At 43.3% G+C, this 23,262-nt stretch overlaps 1 protein-coding gene across 2 annotated transcripts in view; it reads right to left on the reverse strand.

Moving 5' to 3' along the window:
- LPAR1 (lysophosphatidic acid receptor 1) overlaps nt 1-23,262 on the reverse strand; it is a 208,973-nt gene that overhangs the window by 109,676 nt on the left and 76,035 nt on the right. For both annotated transcript variants that reach the window (XM_085641354.1, XM_085641355.1), the window contains one exon: nt 991-1,147. In XM_085641354.1, coding sequence (XP_085497480.1) covers nt 991-1,047 — 57 coding nt within the window. In that variant the 5' untranslated portion in view covers nt 1,048-1,147. The remainder of the gene's footprint in view (nt 1-990; nt 1,148-23,262) is intronic.

A 23,262-nucleotide genomic window follows, 5' to 3' on the forward strand; every position in this document is an offset into this window, starting at 1 on the left:
GAGGAAGAAACGCTGAACAGGGGTGGGAATGGGGGTGAAGCACACTAGAGCAGTGTACATGTGAGGGAGCAACACTGAGCATGTGTGGGGGCTGCGGGTGTTTGGTACGTAGAAGCAGCATATACGACAGAGAGCTAGAAAACACATGCACTCTCATAGAGAGTGCTGAAAGGACATTTAGCCAATCAAAAGCATTTAAAATACTATATTATCCAAGGGAGGGACAAACACGAGAAGGGAAGGGGGGGGGGGGGACATATATGCTCGTGCCTATAGCATGAGGATATAATTTTTTTCTTTTAATTGATAAATCTAAGAAAGGGGATGCCACTTGGATCACTTCATTAAAATAAAAATAAAGAAAGGGGGGGGGGGGGGAGTAGTTTCCTAAATGAGAGCATGCAAACCATTCAATGAAAATGATGGTAAAGAGGCTATCATCCTGGGAAAGGGGCCAAACAGAAGAAGGGGAAGGCGAGCAATCGAATACAAAGCCCAAAACTGAGAGTGAGATAATGCCTAGCAATGAGTGGCTCTAAGCCTACTTTAAGTTTTTGGTAAGACCACAATAGGTCTTCCGCAACAGCTTTAGGGTAGGTAAGACCTAATAAATCGCCGGCATGCTCCTTTAATTTTGACAAGCTATGGAAAGATGATGTTTAACAAGTCAAGTACATGTTACTGACTCCAGCATAGTAGGTAAATATTTGCCTGCCACTGAACTGTGATAGCTTATTACTGTCTGTCCATTTGAATGGACTGTTCCCAATGTAATCATCTTGGAGCTCTAGGTATCGCAGAACATCAGCACAAGCATGAAACATTCTGTCAAAAGAGCTGGGCACATTCACCCAAGGGCCTCAGCGAATCATCGGAAGTTCTCAGCAACTGAGTATATGGGGCCGAACTTAAATCACCACATTCATGCGGAAACACGTGTTGCAATCAATAATAACAGCAAACGTTTGCAGATCAACACTTGTGTATTACCTGTGGCTGCGACATCATGGAGAATGGTTCTGCGAGAGTATCCGTTAGGGTCGCCATGATAAAGGGTTTCCAAGGTCTCTGCAGGGCTTTTGCTCCTTGGAACCCTGGTTTAAGTGCTTGCAAGCAGGTCAGATCTCAGTCATGTTTAAGTGCAGACCTAGAAGGAGGGGAAAAAGCATTAATCAATTAGCATGGAGTCCTAAGAAGGGTGGTCAAACAGAGTTATGAAATGTGATACAACATTGAAAATCTTTGTTCTTCCAATTTTTACCTCATGAGGGACCAGGTTTCTGTCAGGATACATTTATGGCTCGGGCCAGTGGCTGAAAGGTCATTCATTTTTCTTATGCCGTGCCCATATTACTGATGAACTGACGCTTTAACTTTTTAGTATCTAAGGAACATTTGGGTAATTTGGGTTCTGGGTTGTGCAAAATAGAGTTACACTAAAAGCCAGGAAGCAAGAAAAGTTTTTATATACAATGCTGCTTCTAGAAACTGCCTAAACGGAAAATAATCAAATTACAAATTAGCTCCAAGTTACAAAGATCACCTTTACCACTTCCTCTTTATTTAATTATTTATTTTCCGCCAAGGGCATTTTGCATGCATGTAGTTTGACTTTTTCCATACTAAGCATTGGATACAAGTCCACTGGGCAGTCTAAAAACTGAGCCAGCCATCAACTCTGAAGTAATGGACAGTCTTGGGTCCAACTGTGGTCTTTATAATATGGATAAACGTTGTCTAGCTTTGTGTATAACACGCGTATAAACTGAGATGCAAAGTGTTCAGCAGCCATGACCTGCCCGTTTATTTTTTTCCGGCCACCTTATGTTTTTCCCCCTGTTGACTCCACAATACGCAAAGTGTTCTAATATATTTGGTGATGTCTGATAGTAGATTTTAGGCTCTACTGCACCCAAAGTACACTTCTAACAATAGTGGAGGAGGCTACTAACCCCTGACCAGGCTATGAGGCGACAGTGTTTGGTAGCAGCTGACAGGGGTGTATCAATGATGCAGCAGGTGCACTGGCACCGGGCCGCAGAGGTGCAAGAGGCTCTATTGAACTCAATTGTGGTTATAATTTACTACCCAACAAATGGTACGGCCCATTTTCCTTGCTTGAATTTGGGCCTGCACCCCCTTCGCTACGCCACTGGCAGCTGATCTAGGTTTCAGAGGTTTAAATCACCCCTTATTGTAAAGAACGCATGCTGCTATTTCCTAAGCAAAATCTACAGTTACCATAACTGGGGTACTTGCTTTCAGTAAAGTGCACATGGTGTACAGTGTAGGAATACCAATGCTTTGTGGGCATTAGGGTGACGTAGGGAGGACCCTTTCTAGTCACATCTGGCAGCACTGCTGAGATAGAAAATATGGACATAAACAGCTCGTGGTTTCATGAAACTAAATAATGGTGGTATTTTGTGCAGCATTTGAATAATCTACAACAGATGCATTCTGCAAACATTGCGCTACCTGTGTTTTGCACATAATACTAGAAGACTGTTCATGGTGAGCGGTTTGCAAAGTGGACAGCTGTATGCCTGGACAAGATGGTAGTAGATCTTCAGCCAGTCGCCTGCTGGGCCCTGGTACCAAAGACCATGATCCACAACAGTTTCTGTGCTGCTGAAGAAAGAAACAGTTGCCCTGCTGGGCCAGATACATGAAACCCACCCATCACCATTTCCTGCGGTTCCCCTGAAGTAGCCTTCTAATGAGGGGAACATGGCTGAGGCAACCTAGGCCAAAATCTACAAAACACTTCTCCAGTTCACATAAGCGTGTCCTGTGCGCACATGCGGAAAACCCTGGAGGTCTTGGTATCTCTTGTTAAGCCCTAGCATAACCCAGCAGATTTCCTCTTCACAACAAGAGATTATGATAGAATTGCTTTGATTAGAGTGGACTGCCATGAAACCAGAAATATTAAATGTATCTTATTGGCAGTTACAGTTCCTGAGATATCACACATAAAATGTGCATCTGGACCATTACTCTAGGTCTCAGTTCCTTATCTGCCTGTCAATAATCTACTTTGTGCAGTAGGCACCCTAGTGGCCTTGGGTCGTAACCAAACATGAATTTAATAACTACGACCCGCCATTAGTGAGAAACGGGGTTCTGATGTTGCGTTCCTTTCAGGGACGCTGCTGTATGAGCTCTTCATCTGCAACTCAGCCTCCTGCTACCCCTTTCATTTGACTTTGGTCAATATGAGCAGTTATTGCTCCTTCCATTAAGGTGAACCGTAAGTACATCAGAAACCCAGCCTTTGGCACTCTAAACTCACCTTTAAGGCAATCAATAATGCAGTGTGTATGGTGGGTTATGGGTCTTTACTGTTTTTTTGTAATTGTTTAGATGGGAAACTAAGCCATACGACTAAGGTCCACTGAGGTGCAATACCTTGCACCCAGGACCACCACCAAAATAGAGAAGAAAAATCAGACCAAACTTTGTAGACTGTATTTTTCCATATAGTATTCTGGACAAAATGTAGTAATTCCTCAGAGGCAGCCAAGAACACCCAAACCTTATTGCCATATGATAACATTAGCATAGGGCCTTCATGAGACAAAAATCAATTGCACAGCACAAAAATCTAATAAAAATATTTGGGATCTGCAAAGAGAAATATTGTGAGAGAAAGGAGTAATACACTATACACATCAATGGCAGAGCAGCATAAGGGTATGAACCAGTGCATGGAAGCAGAAAATGTAATTTATAAAAGGAGAGGTATCCCCTGTAAATATGACAAAATAAAGGGATCCTGGCAGAATTACCATGGTCCGGATGAAAATCTTTGGAGTCACTCTGCCTCTGGGGTCTCCGGAGAACTGAAGTTGTAATTAGTTACTTACATGTTGTGGGTGGGTTTTTTGGTGTAGAGGGTGGGCTTTTAGAGCGTTTGGCATTGCAGGTGCACGCTGATGTATGCACACTACGAATATGGAAACGACGTGAGATATAAAGATGTGCGCAGAAATGCTAATTTTGTGAGCATCATAACGACTGTTTGTTTTGCTAAAAAGACTAAAAGTACTTAATAATTTAGAAAAAGGGGAATTTTGGGCATGTTCTTGGACCTAGACAGTGCTATTCTACAAAACCAAGTCAGACTACTATCCAAGGAAGATGACATGAAGGAACTGGAGTTCTCCAGCAGTAACATTAGGATATTAGCAAGCTCCTACCAAGATCGACTGAGGCATCTATACCTTGACGCCGCCCTAAACAAGAGAATTTTAAAGCGAATCTTATCAGTGAGACTTATGGTATTGCTGATAAAAGATACCAACACGCCCTGGAAAACTTTAAAGGTGGTTACCACTTGTAGACTGTCATCAATATGAGGACTCTATGGTTCACCTGGTTTGCACGTCATTGTTCAATCCACGCACGTCGCACTTTACTGAAACCTCTGTTTTTAAAATATGGAACACGTACTTGCACAGACGCCATGAAACTTCTTTTTAACTTGGAGATCCCAATGGAACTGGTCAGATTAGAGAAATTTGCACACAAGGGGAAAGAACTTTTAGGCAAAGCCTTAGTCATGGGCTAGAACCAGTTTACAGGTTTAACATATGTTTCACACCTCCTAAGTGCTGCGCTTTTAGATCTGTCATGAATATTAGATTTGTTAAATGTGTATCATCTAGATTGAAGAAAGTGAGTGGTGGAGACACGTTGCTTGATCTCTTTTGTAACAATTTTTATTAATTGACACAATAAAATGCATTCATTCATTCATTCAGTGCTATTCTGATTTTGTGTGTATACCTTAACTGCCCTTTTATACACACATACCCACTCCAGACGCTGGGCAGAAGAAGAAATGCAATCAATGAGGAAAAAATACACTAATCAACAGAGAGAAGGTTGGCTACTCAATGGGATGTAATACTACTTCCATTTCCTAAAGGGGATGATGACCTAGCTCGTTGACACAAGACATTATAAATAATGCACCTAGACTAGTGAAAAGTTCAGTGGACACAGGAAATGCATGGCTAGGCTGGCGTTATGCATAGTTTGCCAGCAGAGTCGAAGAATGTAATAAATGCAGGTATTACCAAAACACTATTAGGTGTTACAGTTCTGTGTACATTTAGATTCCTGAAGAGCGCAAGCGTTAAGACTTAATATGTAAACCAATTCAAATGACTGTAAACTGTTTAGTGCACTACATCAAGTAAAACAAATAAAAAGATGTTTAAAAAAATGGATAGGAGGGATTTAAAAGAAATGGGGACGTTAGAAAAGGTGGGGTGCAAAAAGGTTTCGGCTAAATGTGGCTACCGTGCAAGGCGTGCCTGGCAGACAATGCAGAAGAAAGTAGACTTTCTTTCATCATCTAGGGTCAAAAATATCCTACCCACAAGTTCCTTAAAATAGCACAGGCCACATTCAAATGTTATTTTAAGTCACAATGCCAGGGCTGCCCAGCCCGCCCTTCTCAGCAGTGACAAGAGCAAACTGCAAAGTTAGATTTATAAACACTAGCTTGGCTCACAATAGCCTGATGTTCAGCCCACGCGCACAGCCCCCGGTCCGAGCAGACTTGATCAAATTATTGAAAATATGATAAAACTGCTAACTCCTCTGGAAGGGCTGGGTCGGCGGGGAGAGCTGGGCCAAGGGAGCGCGGCTGAGACCTCTGAAGTCTCCTTTGGAATGCCATCTCTTCCACAGCGACGGCGACTCCTTTCAAGAATCGCAAATCACATCCCTCCTGGATCAAGTCCCTTACAAAATTCACATTTTTGTCTGGAAGCCGAAGTTATTTTTCATGTATTTTTATTCCACTGATCATCTGTGTCCGACTGGAGCTGGATACAACACAATTCTACTTATATTTTATAATTGTGTGCGAGTCCCTTGTCCTTCACACACATTATTGGATAACCAGTCCCTTGTGGCAAGCCACAGGCCGCAGCAAATAACACAAGAAAGGACGTGACTGCACACGGGAGGGAAGCAGCAGGAATTCCGAGATTTGTGGAGATTGTTGCACCCTCACACATCTCTGATACATTTCTGAAGGTCAAGCCAGCCAGAATTTACCAGGGAAAAACACACTGTAAATTCTGATACATGTGGAATTCAGGGCAGAACACAACAATTCTGCATGTGAGCCGTTGTCATCCAGAGAAAACTGGGATTGGAGGTATTTACCGCACACAGTAAAGACCGTAGTCGGTGGTATTTAAAGGATCCAGTAAAATACCGCAGCCATCAACCCCACTCGGTACCACGGCTTTAGACTCAAAATGCACCTTGCTTTAAAATGTTCTGTCCTCACCAGGGTCCTTGGATTCTGGGACATAATCCCGGTACAGCTGTTACGTAGTAGTTCCACTGGATCTAAAGGGTTTCCACTGGATCCAAAGTGGTTCCACTGGATCTAAAAGGGTTTGGCTGGATCCAAACGCTGCAGGTGAGCTCTGGTGTAGAGGAAAAAAGAAGAAAAATCTACCAGTGAAACTTGACCACACCAATGCATGAAACTAATGCCTATCAAAACTATCCCATATAGCATTATCTCACATGAAAATAATGTTTCTTTCTACAGGTTTGCATCCACAGGTTGCACGCAATTCACAAAAAGCCTCCCCTGTATTCCTATGAAAATAGGAAAATTGACCTCGATTTATAACTTACAATTGCTGCCTCTCCTTTTCGTCCAAAATTACCCTCTCCTTACATCCCATCGTCAGCATACCTCCTTGCTACGAGCACAGCCTATTCTGAGTTACAAGCGTCTGTTCATTAATCCCTATCATAGCATTTCTACAAACTGCCTACACCTCATTTCAAAGATCACAACCTCTCCTTTAAAAGCCACACTACTGCACCCTAACAACATCTAATCTCATGAAGCTCACCTATTCATACCACTACCATTTGCATGAATTCACATATTCCCCTCCCACTAATGATCATACCAAGCTCCTATTAAATTATTCTACCACCTAGAAACTCAAGGAAATGCATCGAATAGTGTCCTTAAGAGCACAAAACTAATCCCTGTAACAAGCAATAACCACTGAAAAAAACACCCTGACAGTAATTTCTGGAGTACCACGCTGTCCGGCATAAAGCACTTCAATGCCTTATCCGTGGTAGTAAGCGCTATGTAAATACAATTACAATACAATATATAGCCCTCCTAGCTCACACCACATCCATAACACTCAGCGGTCGTGCAGTTGGTTGTCTTTCATAGGGGATGCATAATAATTACACTGCTTGACACAATCACACTCGCATAAGGAATATCTGCTTCGGCTTTTGTTTGCCACCCAGCACTGCACCAGCCCATAAACGAGCCATCACCAAGTGAACAGGAATGGAATAACTGAAAGGATCTGTCACATATTGCTTTAATCTAGTCCACCAGTAAAGGTCCCAATGAGCTATGTACTAACCACCTCCTGGCATCTCACAATGACTAGCAGATATAGGATGATATTAACAAAGTCAATCCTCACAGATTTTTCCACCATGTCTCCCTCCAGCCTATGCCTTTTCAGGACAATACATTTTAAGCAAAACATCTCAGATTGGACAACCCAGGGCAATCCCAGCTAAGTAGACTATTATCATAAGAAATAACAAAGGGATTGGCAGAGCTCAAAGTTGAAATCTTACTTAAAAACATATGCGCGGAGCTTTAAATTATGCATAGAGTTAGATTTTGCTCTATCCACGGCATTTCTTCCTTACCTCATACCTTTGACTGTTAGGTGTATAATGTTGCCTTCCAGGAGCACTCCCATGGGAATGAATTAAGAACTATTTTACATCTGAAAGGTAGGCTACATTAACACCCTGTTCGTCACATTGAGTTATTTTTCTTCTAATATGTATTCTTTACAGAAAGCAATTCTTTTACGCTACTTTTTCCGAGCCCTGACAAAGGCAATAGGGCTAGCTTTAGTGTGATAAACAGCATCTGTGCATGCAGTGTATGACAAAAATATTTGCGAGCCCTCGGTGTACATGCGTAGGCACATCTGCCCCAGACATGTTGGCTTTGTCAATGCTGGTTTTAATCTGTCATGTGTTGCTGCAATGTGCAAGACTGATGAGAGCATGTGTGCTCTCCAGTCCTCTCCAGAGAAGAGCGCGCTTTCTGCCTCCTGCTCAAGAGAGAGCGAGGGAACCACTGGTCCTGGTCTAGCAGGAACTTTACCCTACTGCTTTACTGACTCAAAACAACCTCTCTCACTTAGTGAGGGTAGCCAAGAACTTGATATCATTGTACAGCAGCAGGTTTTGATTTATTTCTCGGATGATCACGGATGGTCATTCTGTCCTTGAAACCACCATCTTGACACTGTAGACCTAAGGGCAACAGGAAGAACTTGTGTCTCCTGTAATCAATTGATTTTTTTTAAGGATACATAGGATGTTATAGCATGAGTTTTGGGTTATCACATGGTGTGTTTGATGCCGCACAATGGGTTATGAACTAATTATACAGCACAATACAGGCAGACCGCGATTGTAAAGCGAGCAGATATCGAGCCACGTAGAGAACTATGAAGGGGCAAAGTGTTAGGCTGAAGGAAAGGATATCATGAACAGCTTGGAAACGCAAAGTTACATTACATTTCTGCTGACAGCAATATAAAATGAAAGAAAAACTAGATCGAGGAGGGCATGAACCTAGGATGGACAACAGCCCAGCGGGTCAGACAGCGCGCTGCGCTGGCGACACCATGAGAGTCAAGGACACAATGCAGCACAGCTTCATTTCATTTCAGAATGAAATTGTGGCTTGGAAATCTGCCAAAGGGCTTGGATAGGCTTGAGAAGATCCAACTGGGGTAGTGGAGTATAAGCGAAAGAGCACTGATGCTTGCCAGATGTTCTTGCTAGCAATTACTGCAGTGTCATCCTCTTAAATACAGGATCCGTACCATATAATATGAAAAGAACCCTACCATACAGCACAAGGAAAATGCAAGTAACACAGGACTTCAAGCCCAAACAGGAAAGCGGTCAAAGTCCAACTCCCTATCCAGTCAAAAACTCAGGATGACTGGATACCCTTTTTAGGTCTCGCCTGACCCAGCGCTTGCGCTGGTCTGGCGAGACTTATTGAGAGGGCTCCAAAAAGTGCTACCAGGTCAGCCTAGAGGTACAGTGCATGTGCGCGGGCGCCACGCTTTACCGCGATTACTTTCACCTTCGTGGCCGCACGGCCGCTTTGATGTTTGATCGTGATCACGATCACTTTCGCGGACGCTTTGCTTAGCCAATAGGTCTCGCTTTTGGGACCTTATAAATATTTAGTTATGCAACAGTTGCATGGCTAAACACTTAAAAGGTCCCAAAGGCGAGACCTATTGGCTATGCCAATGCTTGTTAGGCTTGCGATAGAGACATTGATAGCTGCCCCTCAACATCATTAAATCAAACAAAATCACCCATAAAAAATGCGACATGAATACGCACAGTGGGGCTTTGCATCAGCCCTTTTCATCCATTTGTCAGTTTAGCCATCAGACGCATTTTGCTTCCGCCCACTGATGCATACACCACGGGGGGAGGTGTTAGCCCACTTTAGCCATTGACTCTCTTGCACTGCAAGTGATGGCATTTCCCTGATCCTACTGAATCAGTCATATGAAAACCTCCCTACTAAATACTAAAACATGGAGGTGATAAGCATGTACCACTTGTGTGCAACACATCAAGCTGCAGTTTACAAGATCAACCACAGCGCACAGAAAAGAAGTACCCTTCACTGTCACGGCTGAAGGGCCAGGACTTTCATTTGCCAATGCTTTTTTTCTTCCATTCTCTGTCCCTTTTATTTATTTTTTGGCATTCCTCTGTGTTTAAACTAGGTCTTCAGGTTATAATAATGTAAAGCAAAAAGTAACTTTCTTTCCCGATTAACCATCATATTTCCTGTAATTTGTATTAAAAAAAAAAAAAAAGTTTCTATAACTTTTATAAGTATATCTACCTTATAGGAAGCACCTGTAATGTTATATTAACATTACATGCAGTGTTTATTTTTAAACTTACATTTTTATTGAAAAAATGTTTTTTGTTGGCCACGTTTAAGGAGCAGCATATTTCAGGTTTTTTCCCCTTATTTTTGTGCCATATGGTTGCAGTAAAAAATACATTAAAAAAAGTTAACCGACACACCAGCTTGCATTAGTGCTCGTGGCACTGTGAGTAAGCCCCTGTCCCGACCCCACTCCCGTCGTGTTCAACTCCTTCTTGTATACCAGCCATCATTTCGTAAACTAGGGGAAGGATATTGTCAACAAGAAATAGGTGTTCCTGCAGGAAACAGTCAGAACGCAGCAGTCTGAAACACCAGTGTTCCAACTTTGCATGCTCTACCACGTTTGCCTTAACCACGCATATGCCGTAACCAAGCATATGCGTGGTTAAGGCAGTGAGCGGTCTAGCTGCTGGAGGTTGGAAGCAGGAAGATGCCGCGGTGAGGTAAGTGGGGCTGGTTTTTTTTTTAGGGCTGGGAGGGGGTTGGGGTAGGTTTTAGGGCAGTGGTTGGGGTAGTTTATGGGACAGCGCCAGGGTAGTGTAGGGTTTTACACATTAGGGTAGTGGGAGGGGAATGGGTAGTTGGGGTCCTTTTTAGGGCTGGGTTGGGGTAGGCTTTAGGGCAGTGGAAGGGGTTGGGGTAGTTTAAGGGGCAGTGCAGGGGGTGCGGGCGGGGTAGTGTAAGTTAGGGTGCAGGGTTTTAGGCCTTAGGGCAGTGGGAGGGGAATAGGTAGTTGGGTGCATTTTTAGGGCGGGTCGGGGTAGGTTTTAGGGCAGTGGAAGGGTTTGGGGTAGTTTGAGGGACAGCATGGGGCAGGATAGTGTAGTGTTTTATGCCTTAGGGTAGTTGGAGGGGAAATGGGTAGTTGGGTTGTTTTTGGTGCTGGGGGGTTGGGGTAGGTTTTAAGGCAGTGGAATGGGTTGGGGTAGTTTAAGGGACAGCGCAGGGGGGGCATAGTGTAAGTCAAGGTGCAGGGTTTTAGGCCGTAGGGCAGTGGGAGAGGAATGGGTAGTTGGGTTAGTGTTTAGGTAGAGGGATCGCGTAGGTTTTAGGGCAGTGGAAGGAGTTGGGGTAGTTTATGGTTTAGATTTCTTTATTAAGTTTTAATATTAAACAAAGAAAACAACATATTTGGGGATGCATAGTGGGACCCATTTACACAAGGCGGTCCTGCGCAGGAAGAGTAACATACCACAGTAAAAGAAAAAACGTCCCCTACCCCCACCCCCACCCTCGGACCTGGTGGCTAGAGAAGAAAGAAGAGAAGCTACCAATGTACAGTGCGTCTGTAATGGTGTATCGCTATTGTTGTGTTAGTTTTTAGGGCAGGGGCAGGTTTTAGGGCAGTGGAAGGGGTTAGGGTAGTTTAAGGGACAGCGCGGGGGGGTTGGGGTATTGTAAGTTATGGTGAAGGGCTTTAGGCCTTAGGGCAGAGGGAGGGGAATGGGAAGTTAGGTTCGTTTTTAAAGCGGGGGTCGGGGTAGGTTTTAGGGTAGTGGAAGGGGTTGGGGTAATTTAAGGGACAGCGCAGGGGGGGGCAGGGGTATTGGGGTGGTCGAGTGGAGGCTTGGTATTGGCGACCTAGCCACACATACCTCTTTACCATTCATGCCAATACAAAATAATTTTGCACGTGTAGCTAAACTGATTAGCTATCCTCTAAACCAACAGTTCTTAATTAAGGGGCCTGTGAACCCCTGGGGGTCTTCCACACCTACTCAGGGGTTCTGTGAAGGTTTAGAAAAGTAGCAGATTAATAAAGTATGTACATGGATAAAGCAACGTGTAACTTTTTAAAACACTCTGTAAATGTGAGGAATTAAGAACTGGAAGGTACAATTTAAGTTTGTAACCTTAGCTCGATTCGTATGGGCAACCGAAGCAGGGATAATCTAGTAAGGAAAACTGGTGGACTCAACTGAAGCACTAGCGCGCGCCAACTAAACGAGAGCATGCATTAGGAGCAACAAAGACAAAGTTGTGTGCTAGAGTCCAGCACAACACTCTGCGTTTTAGAAATAAACCCACATTTTGAACAGCTCCAACCTTCCCACTAAATTAATACCTTCGATTGTTTGCATATTTTGTAATTCATGAATTAAATACAATATTTCATCATTTTGGGTATTTGTTTGCTATATAACTGTTTCTGTATTCGTGCACATTGATTTGAGATACAAAACGTGGAAACTGCTTCGGTGGGGTTCCTCCACTTCCAGTGGTGATTCAGTGGGGTCCACAGTGAGGTGAAGAAGCACTGCTGCAAACCAGAGCTGCTGTATACACTCTGTGATTGGGCGTTCAATCAACCAATCAGGGTTCTTGTAAAGCGCGACTACTCACCCGTGAGGGTATCAAGGCGCTGAGCGGGGCGGGGAACGGTTGGATTAAACACGTGGCACAATAAAGAAGTGTGGAGCTCACCTGGAGTTTTATTTGGTCGAAACGGACTCGTGCCAAAAAAAGGTTACTCCCTCCGCATAAGATATTCCCGCCTGCCACGTTGCATTTCACTTAGCAAGACCTTTTCGTCACACAGCAGAGAAGGCGGGAAAGCTGGCAACAGTCTCTAAACCTTTCTGATTCACAAGCAACGGCGGGGCAGTTGGCACGCAACAAACTGTGCCATAGTGCAGACATTCAGGAAAGCATATTCATTAATTTGGAGATAAAACTACTTTTACAGTACCCACTCCTAGTTTCCAGATAAGTGAAGGAGGAGATGTTTGGATGAGGCCTTACTGCAGGAAGGTCGAAAAGCAGATTACGACATTCCATCTGCTTTCGAACGTGACTAACATTTTCCAGATGTTGCTATGTGACAGTGTGTGCTATTCAGCACAGGGAGCTCCATTTACTTAAAAGTTCAAGCAGCCAGGAGCACTGAAACTCATGTGAAAGTATCTCAGGGAAATAAAAAAAAAAATGCATTTTTCAGGAATCCACTCCACGCATCTCGGCTCCGGTAAAGCATGCACTTGAACCGTGCACTCACTGCACGTATTCCTTCCAGTAGTCTTTTTCAGTTCCGCGAAGGTCACCACTAAATTACCAAATATATAATAGATTTCTGCTTTTCACCACAGCGCACTTCCGGTGGCGAAGGTCTTGGTGTTGATTGTTAGGTAACCCGTGTGTGAAGACAAAAATAAGCTGCACAGCGTTAACTTAGAAAACCCCCTCTCTTCTGCTCACGGAATAATGGGGTACAGGAAATTGGGGTGTGTGGTATTTTGCTGCTAAAGAATTTCAAAGATGGCAAGCTTCATGAATCTGGTAATTGTGGCAAAACTTTGCGTGCAGTTGAAAAACGCTGCAAAAATGTGCAAAGTACCATCAGAATCTGGTTTTTGCAAGATAATTATTTCTGTAAAAGCAGATATTAGTTGGGGTTGTTGCCCTCAAAAGGAAGGACTCACACGTTTATTTTAAATACTTTGTAATCCCAGGAAACCTTACAAAGCTTGAAAAGCTTTGTAAACAAACCTGTCATGGGGCTTCAGGACGAAAACCATAAACACATTAGAAATGTCCAGGTGCTTCGGGAAAAAGAAACCTTAAAAACGTGGTGAGCTTCAAAAAGAAAACCTAAAAAAGCACTGGCAAAGGAAATAGGTCTCGCCTAAGTGAGAGCTATAGGTTTTGTCATGGTCTTTTAGACATATTGTACAGCTTACCGCTCCGCTTTTTTTTCCCCTGATGGGCGGCAAGCAACAAGGACACTAGGGGAAGGATGGTGCGGCAAACAAAGAGTAGCAAGCAACAATAGCATTGCAGCAAGAAACAAAAAACACTCGGTGGGAAGCAAAAAGGACGCGGCAGCAAGCACCAAAAGATGGTGCAAGCAAACATGCACTCTTATGGAGTGCTGTAAAATGCAACTAAAGGGAAAAAAAGCACTGGAAGGACACACCCTGGGCATAGAAGCAGTACTTGGGCCATGCCCCTGGGTGGGACAAACACATGAAGAGGAAGTGAAGCTTGCATGCACTGAGCATAGAAGAGCCGGCAAATGAGAGTCCAATGTATCCAACCAATGGTAAGTAATGAGCGGCCTCTAATCCACCTATAAAAACATCAAGTGTCTTGCAAGCAAAGGAGCATGCGCCGTTTCTACTAAAAGAGCAAGCGCAACAGGGACAGACGTGATAGTTCCACAATACGGGTGATAAAATTCAAACAGCCCGTCCAACCTCTGATGAAAGATCATCAGTAGAGGGTACCATGATTTATTTTCAGGAACAAAGTAGGCGGGGGGGGCATGAAAGTCTGATTAGTGGTCGAAATAATGAATGATGGTAAACAGGTTAAAGCCCACAAGCTAGGGTCCAAGGCCATCTAAAAGTTGTCTGCCCAGAGCCCAGTGTTTTTTTTCACCATCGCCTCTTTTTATTGAATTTTTATTAGTGAGAGCTATCTTGCGTTGCTGGATCTGGGAGACTTATCTTTTAGCTCAAGTCAACGAGCCATATCACAAATCAAAGAGTATCTCGAGTCCGACGTCATTACATCATCCACTGTAGAATGTCTAGAGAATCGTGAATCATAAAAGTTTTTTAAAAAGGGGAAAAAAAAGGTAAAACACCAAGAGCCAGCAAGCGCTGGTCGTAAATTTGATATACGTTCCTGGAAAATAGTCATTGGGAAAATTTCACATCGAATAACGTTTATTGAAAAACTAAAAGGTACACATGGTTTTCCAAGCACATACTCTCTAAAGTCTCATACGATTTCGCTGCTGGTGGATTTGTACATAAAGATCAACTACTGAGAATGTTCTAGAATCACTTTGTAAATGAGTTTGTCGAAGATATGGAGTGCAATCTGCAGGGTCGTGGCAAGGGTGAAAGGAAAAGAACTCTCTGTAGAGGAGGCTTTCTGCGCAAATGTAAGGGTCACCAAAAAAGCATCCCGTCACTGGGGACACAAGTTTCCACTGCTGGACTTTGACTTATCAAGGTAATGCATTCTCGGAGTCGCTGTCTTGGTTCACTTCAACCGAGCTGCATCGGGTTACACTGGAAATCCGGGGACAGGAAACCAATGTCCCCCGTGACATTCCATCAGAAAATGAAATTATGGATCAGAATCCAGAGATGGCCATGACATTACACATGGACTACTGAATTTCACTGCCACCCTCGGGGATCCCTCCCACACCCCAGCCACCTGCAGCTAGAAATTTTGCTGCACGGTAGAGCTAAATCGGGACAGAAAAAAAATGCACTTAAATCAAATATTAAAATGCTAAATTGAGGATAAAGAAACTGCCTGTGGAAACATTACTGAAGCCACTCCCTGAGGCAGGTTCAATCATACAAGTATACTTTCGCGGCAGAGTACACCTCTTCTGTCAGGAATATTTTTTTAGCGCTGAAATGGATCCTCTGTACAGAGAAAGCTGGAGTCCATTAAACTAGCATATAGGGTACTGAAACAATTTTAAAATATATGGAATTGAATGATGATTGTCCTCCACTTACAGCTGAGTATTCTACCACAGACTAGAAGGCTGCTTTCAGAGCAGGATGGGCTGCCATGACAACAATGAATTGTAGAAGTGGTCTACTGAGGTGTGGGTCAGATAAATAAAAAATGCCAGTGCGGATTTTGGTTTCTAGTCCCATCCTGGCCTAATTCCTTGGCACAGCCCCAGCTTCTGGTGGGTGCTGGATAGCAACAAGAAACCATTTAGTACTAAAGCAAATCTTGAACTAGTATCTGCTGTCTAGACCTTAGTAAGATTGACCTAAATCAGTGAGGCATAATGGCCTTGAATTTGGTATCGGAAAAAGAACTCACACGAGGTAAAACATTTCAGCAACTGGATATTCCAAAAAGACGCAGTACAATGTATGATCCGATTGCTACGCAACTGTATCCACCTCACCTTATTTTTAGTTGTGGCGCATGTTTGTGGACTGAAATCACGTCTCTTTCACTTGCAATAGGAACGGGAATAATACATTTATTTCAATACAGATTTTTTTGCAAGGAAAACAAAACAGAAAAAGTGCTAAATAGGCCATCAAAAAAATTGCTGCTGTATTATGGCACACTGGGACACACCCTCCTTACCTTCAAACCCACATGATCCACTACCCTGCTGTTACTTGTACCCCCTGTTCATTGACTTCGGTCACTACCACCCTCCCTGGCTTACCTCTGGCGCAAACGTGTGCATCATTACAAGGGATTAGTTTCACCATAGAGTAGGGTAGCAGCCTAGCCCGACAACAGAGTAGCTGTATAGTCCATTTCTTTGCCTGTGTGCTTTCTCTCCACCAGCATAACATTGCTGTCTTTGGCCTGTTTGATCCATCCCCCGCCTCCCTCCATTTTGCTTCCGCCCCCACCAGCTTCCCCATGTTACTTTAGCATGTTACTTCCCCCACCCGCTTAAAAACCCAGCAACAACCCGCCACTGTATTGCTTCTATCTCCACCTCTGCCCCCCCGTGTTGCTTTCCCCCACCTGCTTTATAAAAGAAAAACTACTTTTGTGCATTTTTCCCCCCTATCTAGTTACAGTTCTGACTCGGATTGGTAGCAAAAAAAGTTAAAAAGTGGTTGTGTCAGTTTGTAGGTGTGCGCATGCGTCGTGCAGGTCCCCACAAAACATAGCAGGAAATTTCAGAAAATATTTTTTATACACTTTTAAGAAATCAAGTGTAACATTGGGAATGCAAAGGGGCAACCTATTGATTTTGCCAATGCTTTTTGTTTTTGCATTGAAAACTACAGGTTGACTGTGTAGCATGACCCACTCACTGTAGAATGAATGTCTATTGCTAATTATTTATCCTGGCATCAGTTAGCGAGGTCTGAATCTACATAATGAAGTCAGCCCTGTCTGGTCCACAAACTCTAAATCGATAACGCAAGTGCCAGACTTGCCAGGTGGACTGACATAATGTCTGCGAGCGGCGTTGCAGAAGAAACCTTGTAATTACTTAATGCATTAAAAAATATACAACCCTGTATAATAATATGCGATGTTTGGTGTTGGAATTTCCAAAATAGGTTTTCAAAACCATACTTTATGGAAATTACATTATTCCTGTTAATTATGGAAGGAGCTGGTCATTTACATTAATGCAGGAGTACCTCACCATGTAGGACTGTTCTTGGGGGCCAAGCTTTTGGGGTGAGAATTGGTAAGCAGTTGGTCATGATACTTCATAGAGAAATCCCTTTGACATTCGAGGTGTCTGTGTTGGGCACATTGGGTGGCTTGTCCAGGTACACTATGGTCTTGTTGCATCCTGAACTTATGAGAGTTCGTCAACACCTTTCCAGAGAATGTGGCCGTGGTACCACTACGAAATTTGCACCAATCTATTAGGCATGGAAGGGTGTTCTATTGCTTGAAAAATACTGTTTTTGAAGGACGAGGCTGCCCCATAGACCCCGTCTGCAGTATTATGGCATAGAAGAAAGAACATCTCACTATGCCTGGACTTGCAAATCCTCGCCTCTCGATTCTGTCTCATTATATGCACCCAATATGGAACAATATGCAAACTATACGGATTACATCGTTTTCTATATGCCATTTGAACACCCCGGAGATGGCTCACTTTTTTACTTATATTGTTTAAACTTTTTGCCTGATGTTTGGGTCATGCCTTTTGTAAGCAATTTGAAAACCAACAAAATCATTTAAAAAAAATCCTATAAATAGTTCAATCAATTAGCAGTTAGCCTAATGAAATTTTCATTTGACATTAGCAATGTATAATTGTTTATGGTCTTATCTATGAATCACTCGAACCACAAAAATTGCATTACGAGACCGTAACACAAACTTACGTATGGTATGGTGGAGGAGTGTTGCCCCCCCCCCTCCCCCACCAGCCTCAAAACGTTAAAAATAAAATGATAATAAAAGTGTTTATTATAGTTGTATTTTTCTATCAATAGCTGAGCTTTGGAGGCGGGCCTAATTGAGGGCCGTCATGGAGGGGGAGGGGTGGACAGGGCACTGTCAGTGCCCATGTGGGTTTTGCCAGCCTCTCAGGACGGCCAAACAGACATGCGCTCTGAAGCCGTCTTCAACCAGAGCTGTGTTTCCGGGTTAGAGATAGCTAGCACAGGCTCCCAGTCTCACTGGGAGAGCAAATCATTGACGCTCAGACCAATCCTGATGCTGCTTTCATGCTGCCAGCATCAGGATTGGCCGCAGGGTATTCTGGGAGCTTGTGCTGGTGAGGATGGAGCTGAAGAGCAGATATGCGGGATGTGGCTGGCAAGTTTTTTTTTGGGGGGGGGTTTCCTTTGTTGTTTGACATCTGTCACACCAAATCCCACCTCCCTCCCCTCCCCTCCACCCTGCCTCTCTGCCAGGGCTCGAGACACTACTGGTTATCCCTTAGCGTAAAATGCAAACCAAACAACAAAAAAGCTTGGTTGTTGGCAGGCCAACCAACTACATTCTTACTATACATGGAGAGCGCGTCACCGATGACTTAATGACACGTGTGATTTAGACCAGTGATCCCTTAGGATTGTTCCCGTAAGAGTGAGAGTGCAGTGCTGCAATTCTCGAGCAGAAGCATACAGAATCCATACATTAGTCCTTCAGTATTCTGGGCAATCCGCATCTTGTGCACACATAGGGAACTTGACTGGAGTAAAAACCCTTCTGCTTCACGAAAGCACAACTTGGCATTAACCTTGCCCACGCCCAAAGGCCGTAGAGCGGTCCTCCGCATGCCAGCTCCTAAAGCTGTCCCAGGTGGCTCCTCAGACGGGTTTTCAAGGAAATGGCTCTCTTTTACTGGAAGTGCTTGCTACAAATTACACATTTCCTCAGTTCTTTAATGATGAGTGTATTACAGACGGGGCACTTAAAGGCATCCTGATTAGGGCTCGGATGTAGGAGAGCGAAGCACGCATTGTGAGCACATCAAAGATCTCAAACCCACAAAAAGCTGCTGGTAAATTGCGAACAATTTACTCATGAAACATTGAGACACGTGTCCTATGTAACATGTGACATTTGTAAGCTGTTCTTTCAGCGCATGTGAGCAGTGAGTCATACATGCGTCATAATGACTTAGTATATTGCTTCATAATGACCTATAATGAACGCAATTCTTTTTTTGTGGTGGTCCTGTAGCTTGGTGTCCTCTCCTGCTAGGTCTCCAGTATCTCAGAGCTCTCCCGCCAGGTCTCCACTGCATACTTCTGCTCTCAAAAACCTCTCCGGCTGTGTTATCATGGTGTTACTTCATTGCTAACACTCCATCGAGAGCCTAAAGTCCCCACAGTCAGCCAGTCAAAGACCGTATCTTCTTAAAAATTCGAAACCTTTGCAGCTTTATTTGCCTAAATTTGTCCCATAGCATTGGCGTTAAGCATCTGCCCCGGGCTTTGTACTTAAGGTTTTCTGGGGATGCAAAAATTGTTCTTCAGCCAATCTACATGACATTGGGTAGGTACCGTTTTGGTCTTTAAATAAACATATTTTTGTGATTAACCTCTATAGAAGAGCCATCTAAAATGGCTAAATGTATTTCATAAGTTAGCATCTGTCTACCTGTGCTGTTGTACCTGCTTTTAATTGTTCACTCTACGGTCTTTCCATTTTGATAGATATTTTAGGTGTGGCCTAGAGGCAACTTAATCTGTTTCGCCAGCCTCATGTTTTCCAAAAAAATGCATACAAATATAAATAGATATAGATATACATCTATTTCATTGCACACATATATACATACGCAGGCTTTTAGTGTGCCCTGTTTATCAGTTGGTCTGCTCGAATGTCCTTAACATTTTGCTTCTATCCATCACATCATGAGGTAATGGGCGAGCCTACTTCATCCATAGACCTTCATAACTGTGAGTGATGGCGTTTTGCTTGTGCACTCCTACCTAAATAGTAGCCCTCTTCAGTGCCAGGGCTGGAAGTCCCAACTCTCCTTTCGTTTTCGCTTTCATTTCACGTTTGTTTTTTTAATTTATTTTAGCCATATGGTAATTTTGCATTTGTATTTTTTGCATACAAAGGGACACAACCTTTAAACAGTGACACTTTTTTTACTTTTTTTTTAACCTATATACTTTAATGCCTTTTTCATATGTTCGCAGAAAACTACATAAACATAACTGGAGTCCTGCCAAGTCTAGACCCATTGACTTTGCCAATGCTTGTTTCGCCAAGTGTAGGGAACTACAACCCACCATGAATTCAGGTGTCTATTTCTTTCACATAGAAATGTAAAGTTCTTCGCATCCCCGTGTGGAAGTTAGATCTCTTCATATTGAAGATGATCCCTAAAACAGTACCCACTAATCGCTCAAGGGTGCCAGGTCCGTAAAGTTTTTATCCTTATAGCTATAGATACTCTTTAGAAGAGGTGAAAATGGGAGATGTTGAATAAAGGTGTGAAACAACTAACAAAAGGAACCCATTTTATCTCGGGAGTCCTGTGCTTCATTAATGCAACTCTGGTTGCCACAGAGCACACAAACCTGGTAGGGGATCAACAAATACACATACAGCCCTGCACATCAAAAGTGGTGCGCTACTTAAGCATTGCAGATGGGATTTAATATGCGCTCAATTCAGTGCATACTCAAACCAGAAAATAACATTCATTGTCACTCATCAACTGGTATCACAAAGTTGAGGATAGGAGCTGAAGTATTAAATATGTTAAAGGTCCATTTGTCCAACCCAACAGTCCTTCCTCTGGCTTTGCATCAGTTACATGTAAAGAAATTAGATGTTCATGAAAGGCTTGTACTCGGTGAAACGTTGGTGATGCGTTTCAGCCAGAGTTAGTGTCCAAGGAAGTCTTGATTTGTCTAAAACATAGAAATTATTCTGTTTCTGGCTTGAAAATCATTAAGGAAGGAAGCGTGACCACTCTTGAGGTTCCTTCCAGAGAGAAGCAAGAGATGCTTAAATAGGTTTTAATGAAAACATTAAGAAATCGAGTTAGGAGGTCTGAGAAGGCTTCTGAAATCAGTCTGGCATTTTGGCGTGCAGATTCGGGGCTGCATCCTCTGCAGTCATTGAGAGTACATTAATGGAGTACATTACAGGTGTACTAACAGAAGCAGCCCCTGCTGTGCCTCTCATCGGGAGAGCCAACGTAAGAAGTGTTCTGCTTCCAGAGCGTTTCTTCAGGAACCAGCATGGGCCAACCATTTACAGGTCATCCCTTCGCCAACTCACATTGTAACATTGAACATAGGACTTTCGAAATTATACAATTCCCGCCACCGGCGCCCAACCTGAAAATGTGGTGAAAGGAGGACTCCAGTGCCAGCATTGGCTATGGGTTCTTCACTGGAAAAGATGTTCTGTGAATCCCAGTTTGTGGATTGTGCTCTCAAATGATATTCTTCAGCTCTCTTCACAATAGAGGATAAATAAATTGTACTGTAAATACAACTGCCAGGGCTTTCTCCTTTACTACGTGATCCACCTATGAATAAGACTGCATGTCCATTTCAGCACCAGCTGTCTCTGCGCATGGCCGATTCAGCATCCTTCAGACCATCTCAGAACCTGTAAAGTGGTTCTTTATTATATTTCAACAATTCTTTGCCTGATTAAAGATGGTGTCTTATTTGAAAGAATGAAGCAGGCTTGTTGGAATTTGGTCCTCTCAGATGTGTGCTTGGGGCAGCAGAGACCAGTTCTGGGTTAAGCTGAAATATCTGTAGCGGTACAGAGGACCACTGGTAGAGCTCTGTTGGCGGAATAGCCTAAACATGTCTGCAGGTCCAGCCTCTCAGATTTCCATCATTTAAAAGTGCAGCTTATCTATCCCTTCTTATTAGTTAAAGATATGGCAGAGAGAATTTGTGGAGAAACATACATGTCTCTGCTCCTCAATGGCAAGATGTGTCTGAGCAGAGGCATGCCTTACTCCTGCCCATTCCTGGGGGTCATTGCAGAAAGCTTTGTTTTCAGTCCTACTGTGCTGGAGGAAGGAGTAGAACAACTGGTAAGCTCTAAGACCACTGTAAGATAACAATATGTTTCATGAAATACAGCACATGTGCTTTCTTAGGTGAGCTCTAAAAACTGGTTCTTCAGAGTAAAGGGTGGAACTACCCAAAAGCCAGTGTGAAAAAGAATAACAAAATCCAAGAGGAGCAGGGCACAACGTTCCAAAACCTCCCAAGCTCAGCCTAATGCTATTTTTCGAATTCTAGAACGTGATTTTACTGCCATTCACTTTTATTCAGTTTTTGTTCAGCAACTGCTACAATTTCCAGATATGTAATTTAATGAGCAACAGTCACTTCGTACGCAAAATATTTTGAAACCCACACTTGGAAAGCTAGACTGCTAGAATGGGCACACTGAAATTGCAACCACTTCTCCATGTGGATCGAGGTTAATATGGCAACATATATGGTGTTGTTGCGTCACACAACACCACAGCCTTTTTAAAAGTATACAAATCATTGCTTTCTATACATATTAGAAGTCACAGTGCTCCTTAATACGACATAACGGAACACAAGTCGAGTCATGCAACACAGAGACAGTTTAGCAAGTATAGAAAAAGGTTTTCTGTTTTTATACTTTTAACATGGCCAGCCATTGGTCTTGGAGGTGCTCGGATATTAGCAAAGCCATGAATGACTGCCACCATGGTGTGATAGAGGGGCAGCGAGGGAGAGAAACACTAAGGAAATAAAAGCCAAAAAAGAGACACAAAAGTGCAGCGGGACAACATCCACGGCATCACCAAGGCCTCTGTATGGTGACAGGTGCACCACAGAGAAGCAATGGGAGGGAAGGTGAGAGTGGGGAGAGAGAGTTGGATGGGAGAAAGGGAAAGCAGGTTTTAGAAGACCAAGAAAGACATGCGCCCCCCATGGAGTGCTACACAAGAAATTTACTTAATAAAAAAGTAGTTCTCCGATGTCATCAGTGGAAGGCTATGCCCTAGCCAATCCAAAGAAAGGGTAAATAAGCTATGATTCAGGGGAGGGACAAAACACAGAGGAAGCCATCCAATAAAGTACAGAGAACTGAGATCAACAAGAAACACGAGCAAGGGCTTTTTACTCTGTGTAGTACTGCACACACTGCTGTCTGCAGGGACACCACAAATGTCCAAATGTGTGGTCTCGACATGAATGTCCTATTCCACCAGAGCGGCCTGTGAACAGCATACAGCAGCTGCACAGCACTGCTGTAACTTTCCTCTTCAAGAGCGCCGACCTCTGGCCAAGGTATCTTCAATATCA

This window comes from Triturus cristatus, chromosome 2_2 (assembly GCF_964204655.1).
Source record: "Triturus cristatus chromosome 2_2, aTriCri1.1, whole genome shotgun sequence".
Taxonomy (NCBI): domain Eukaryota; kingdom Metazoa; phylum Chordata; class Amphibia; order Caudata; family Salamandridae; genus Triturus; species Triturus cristatus.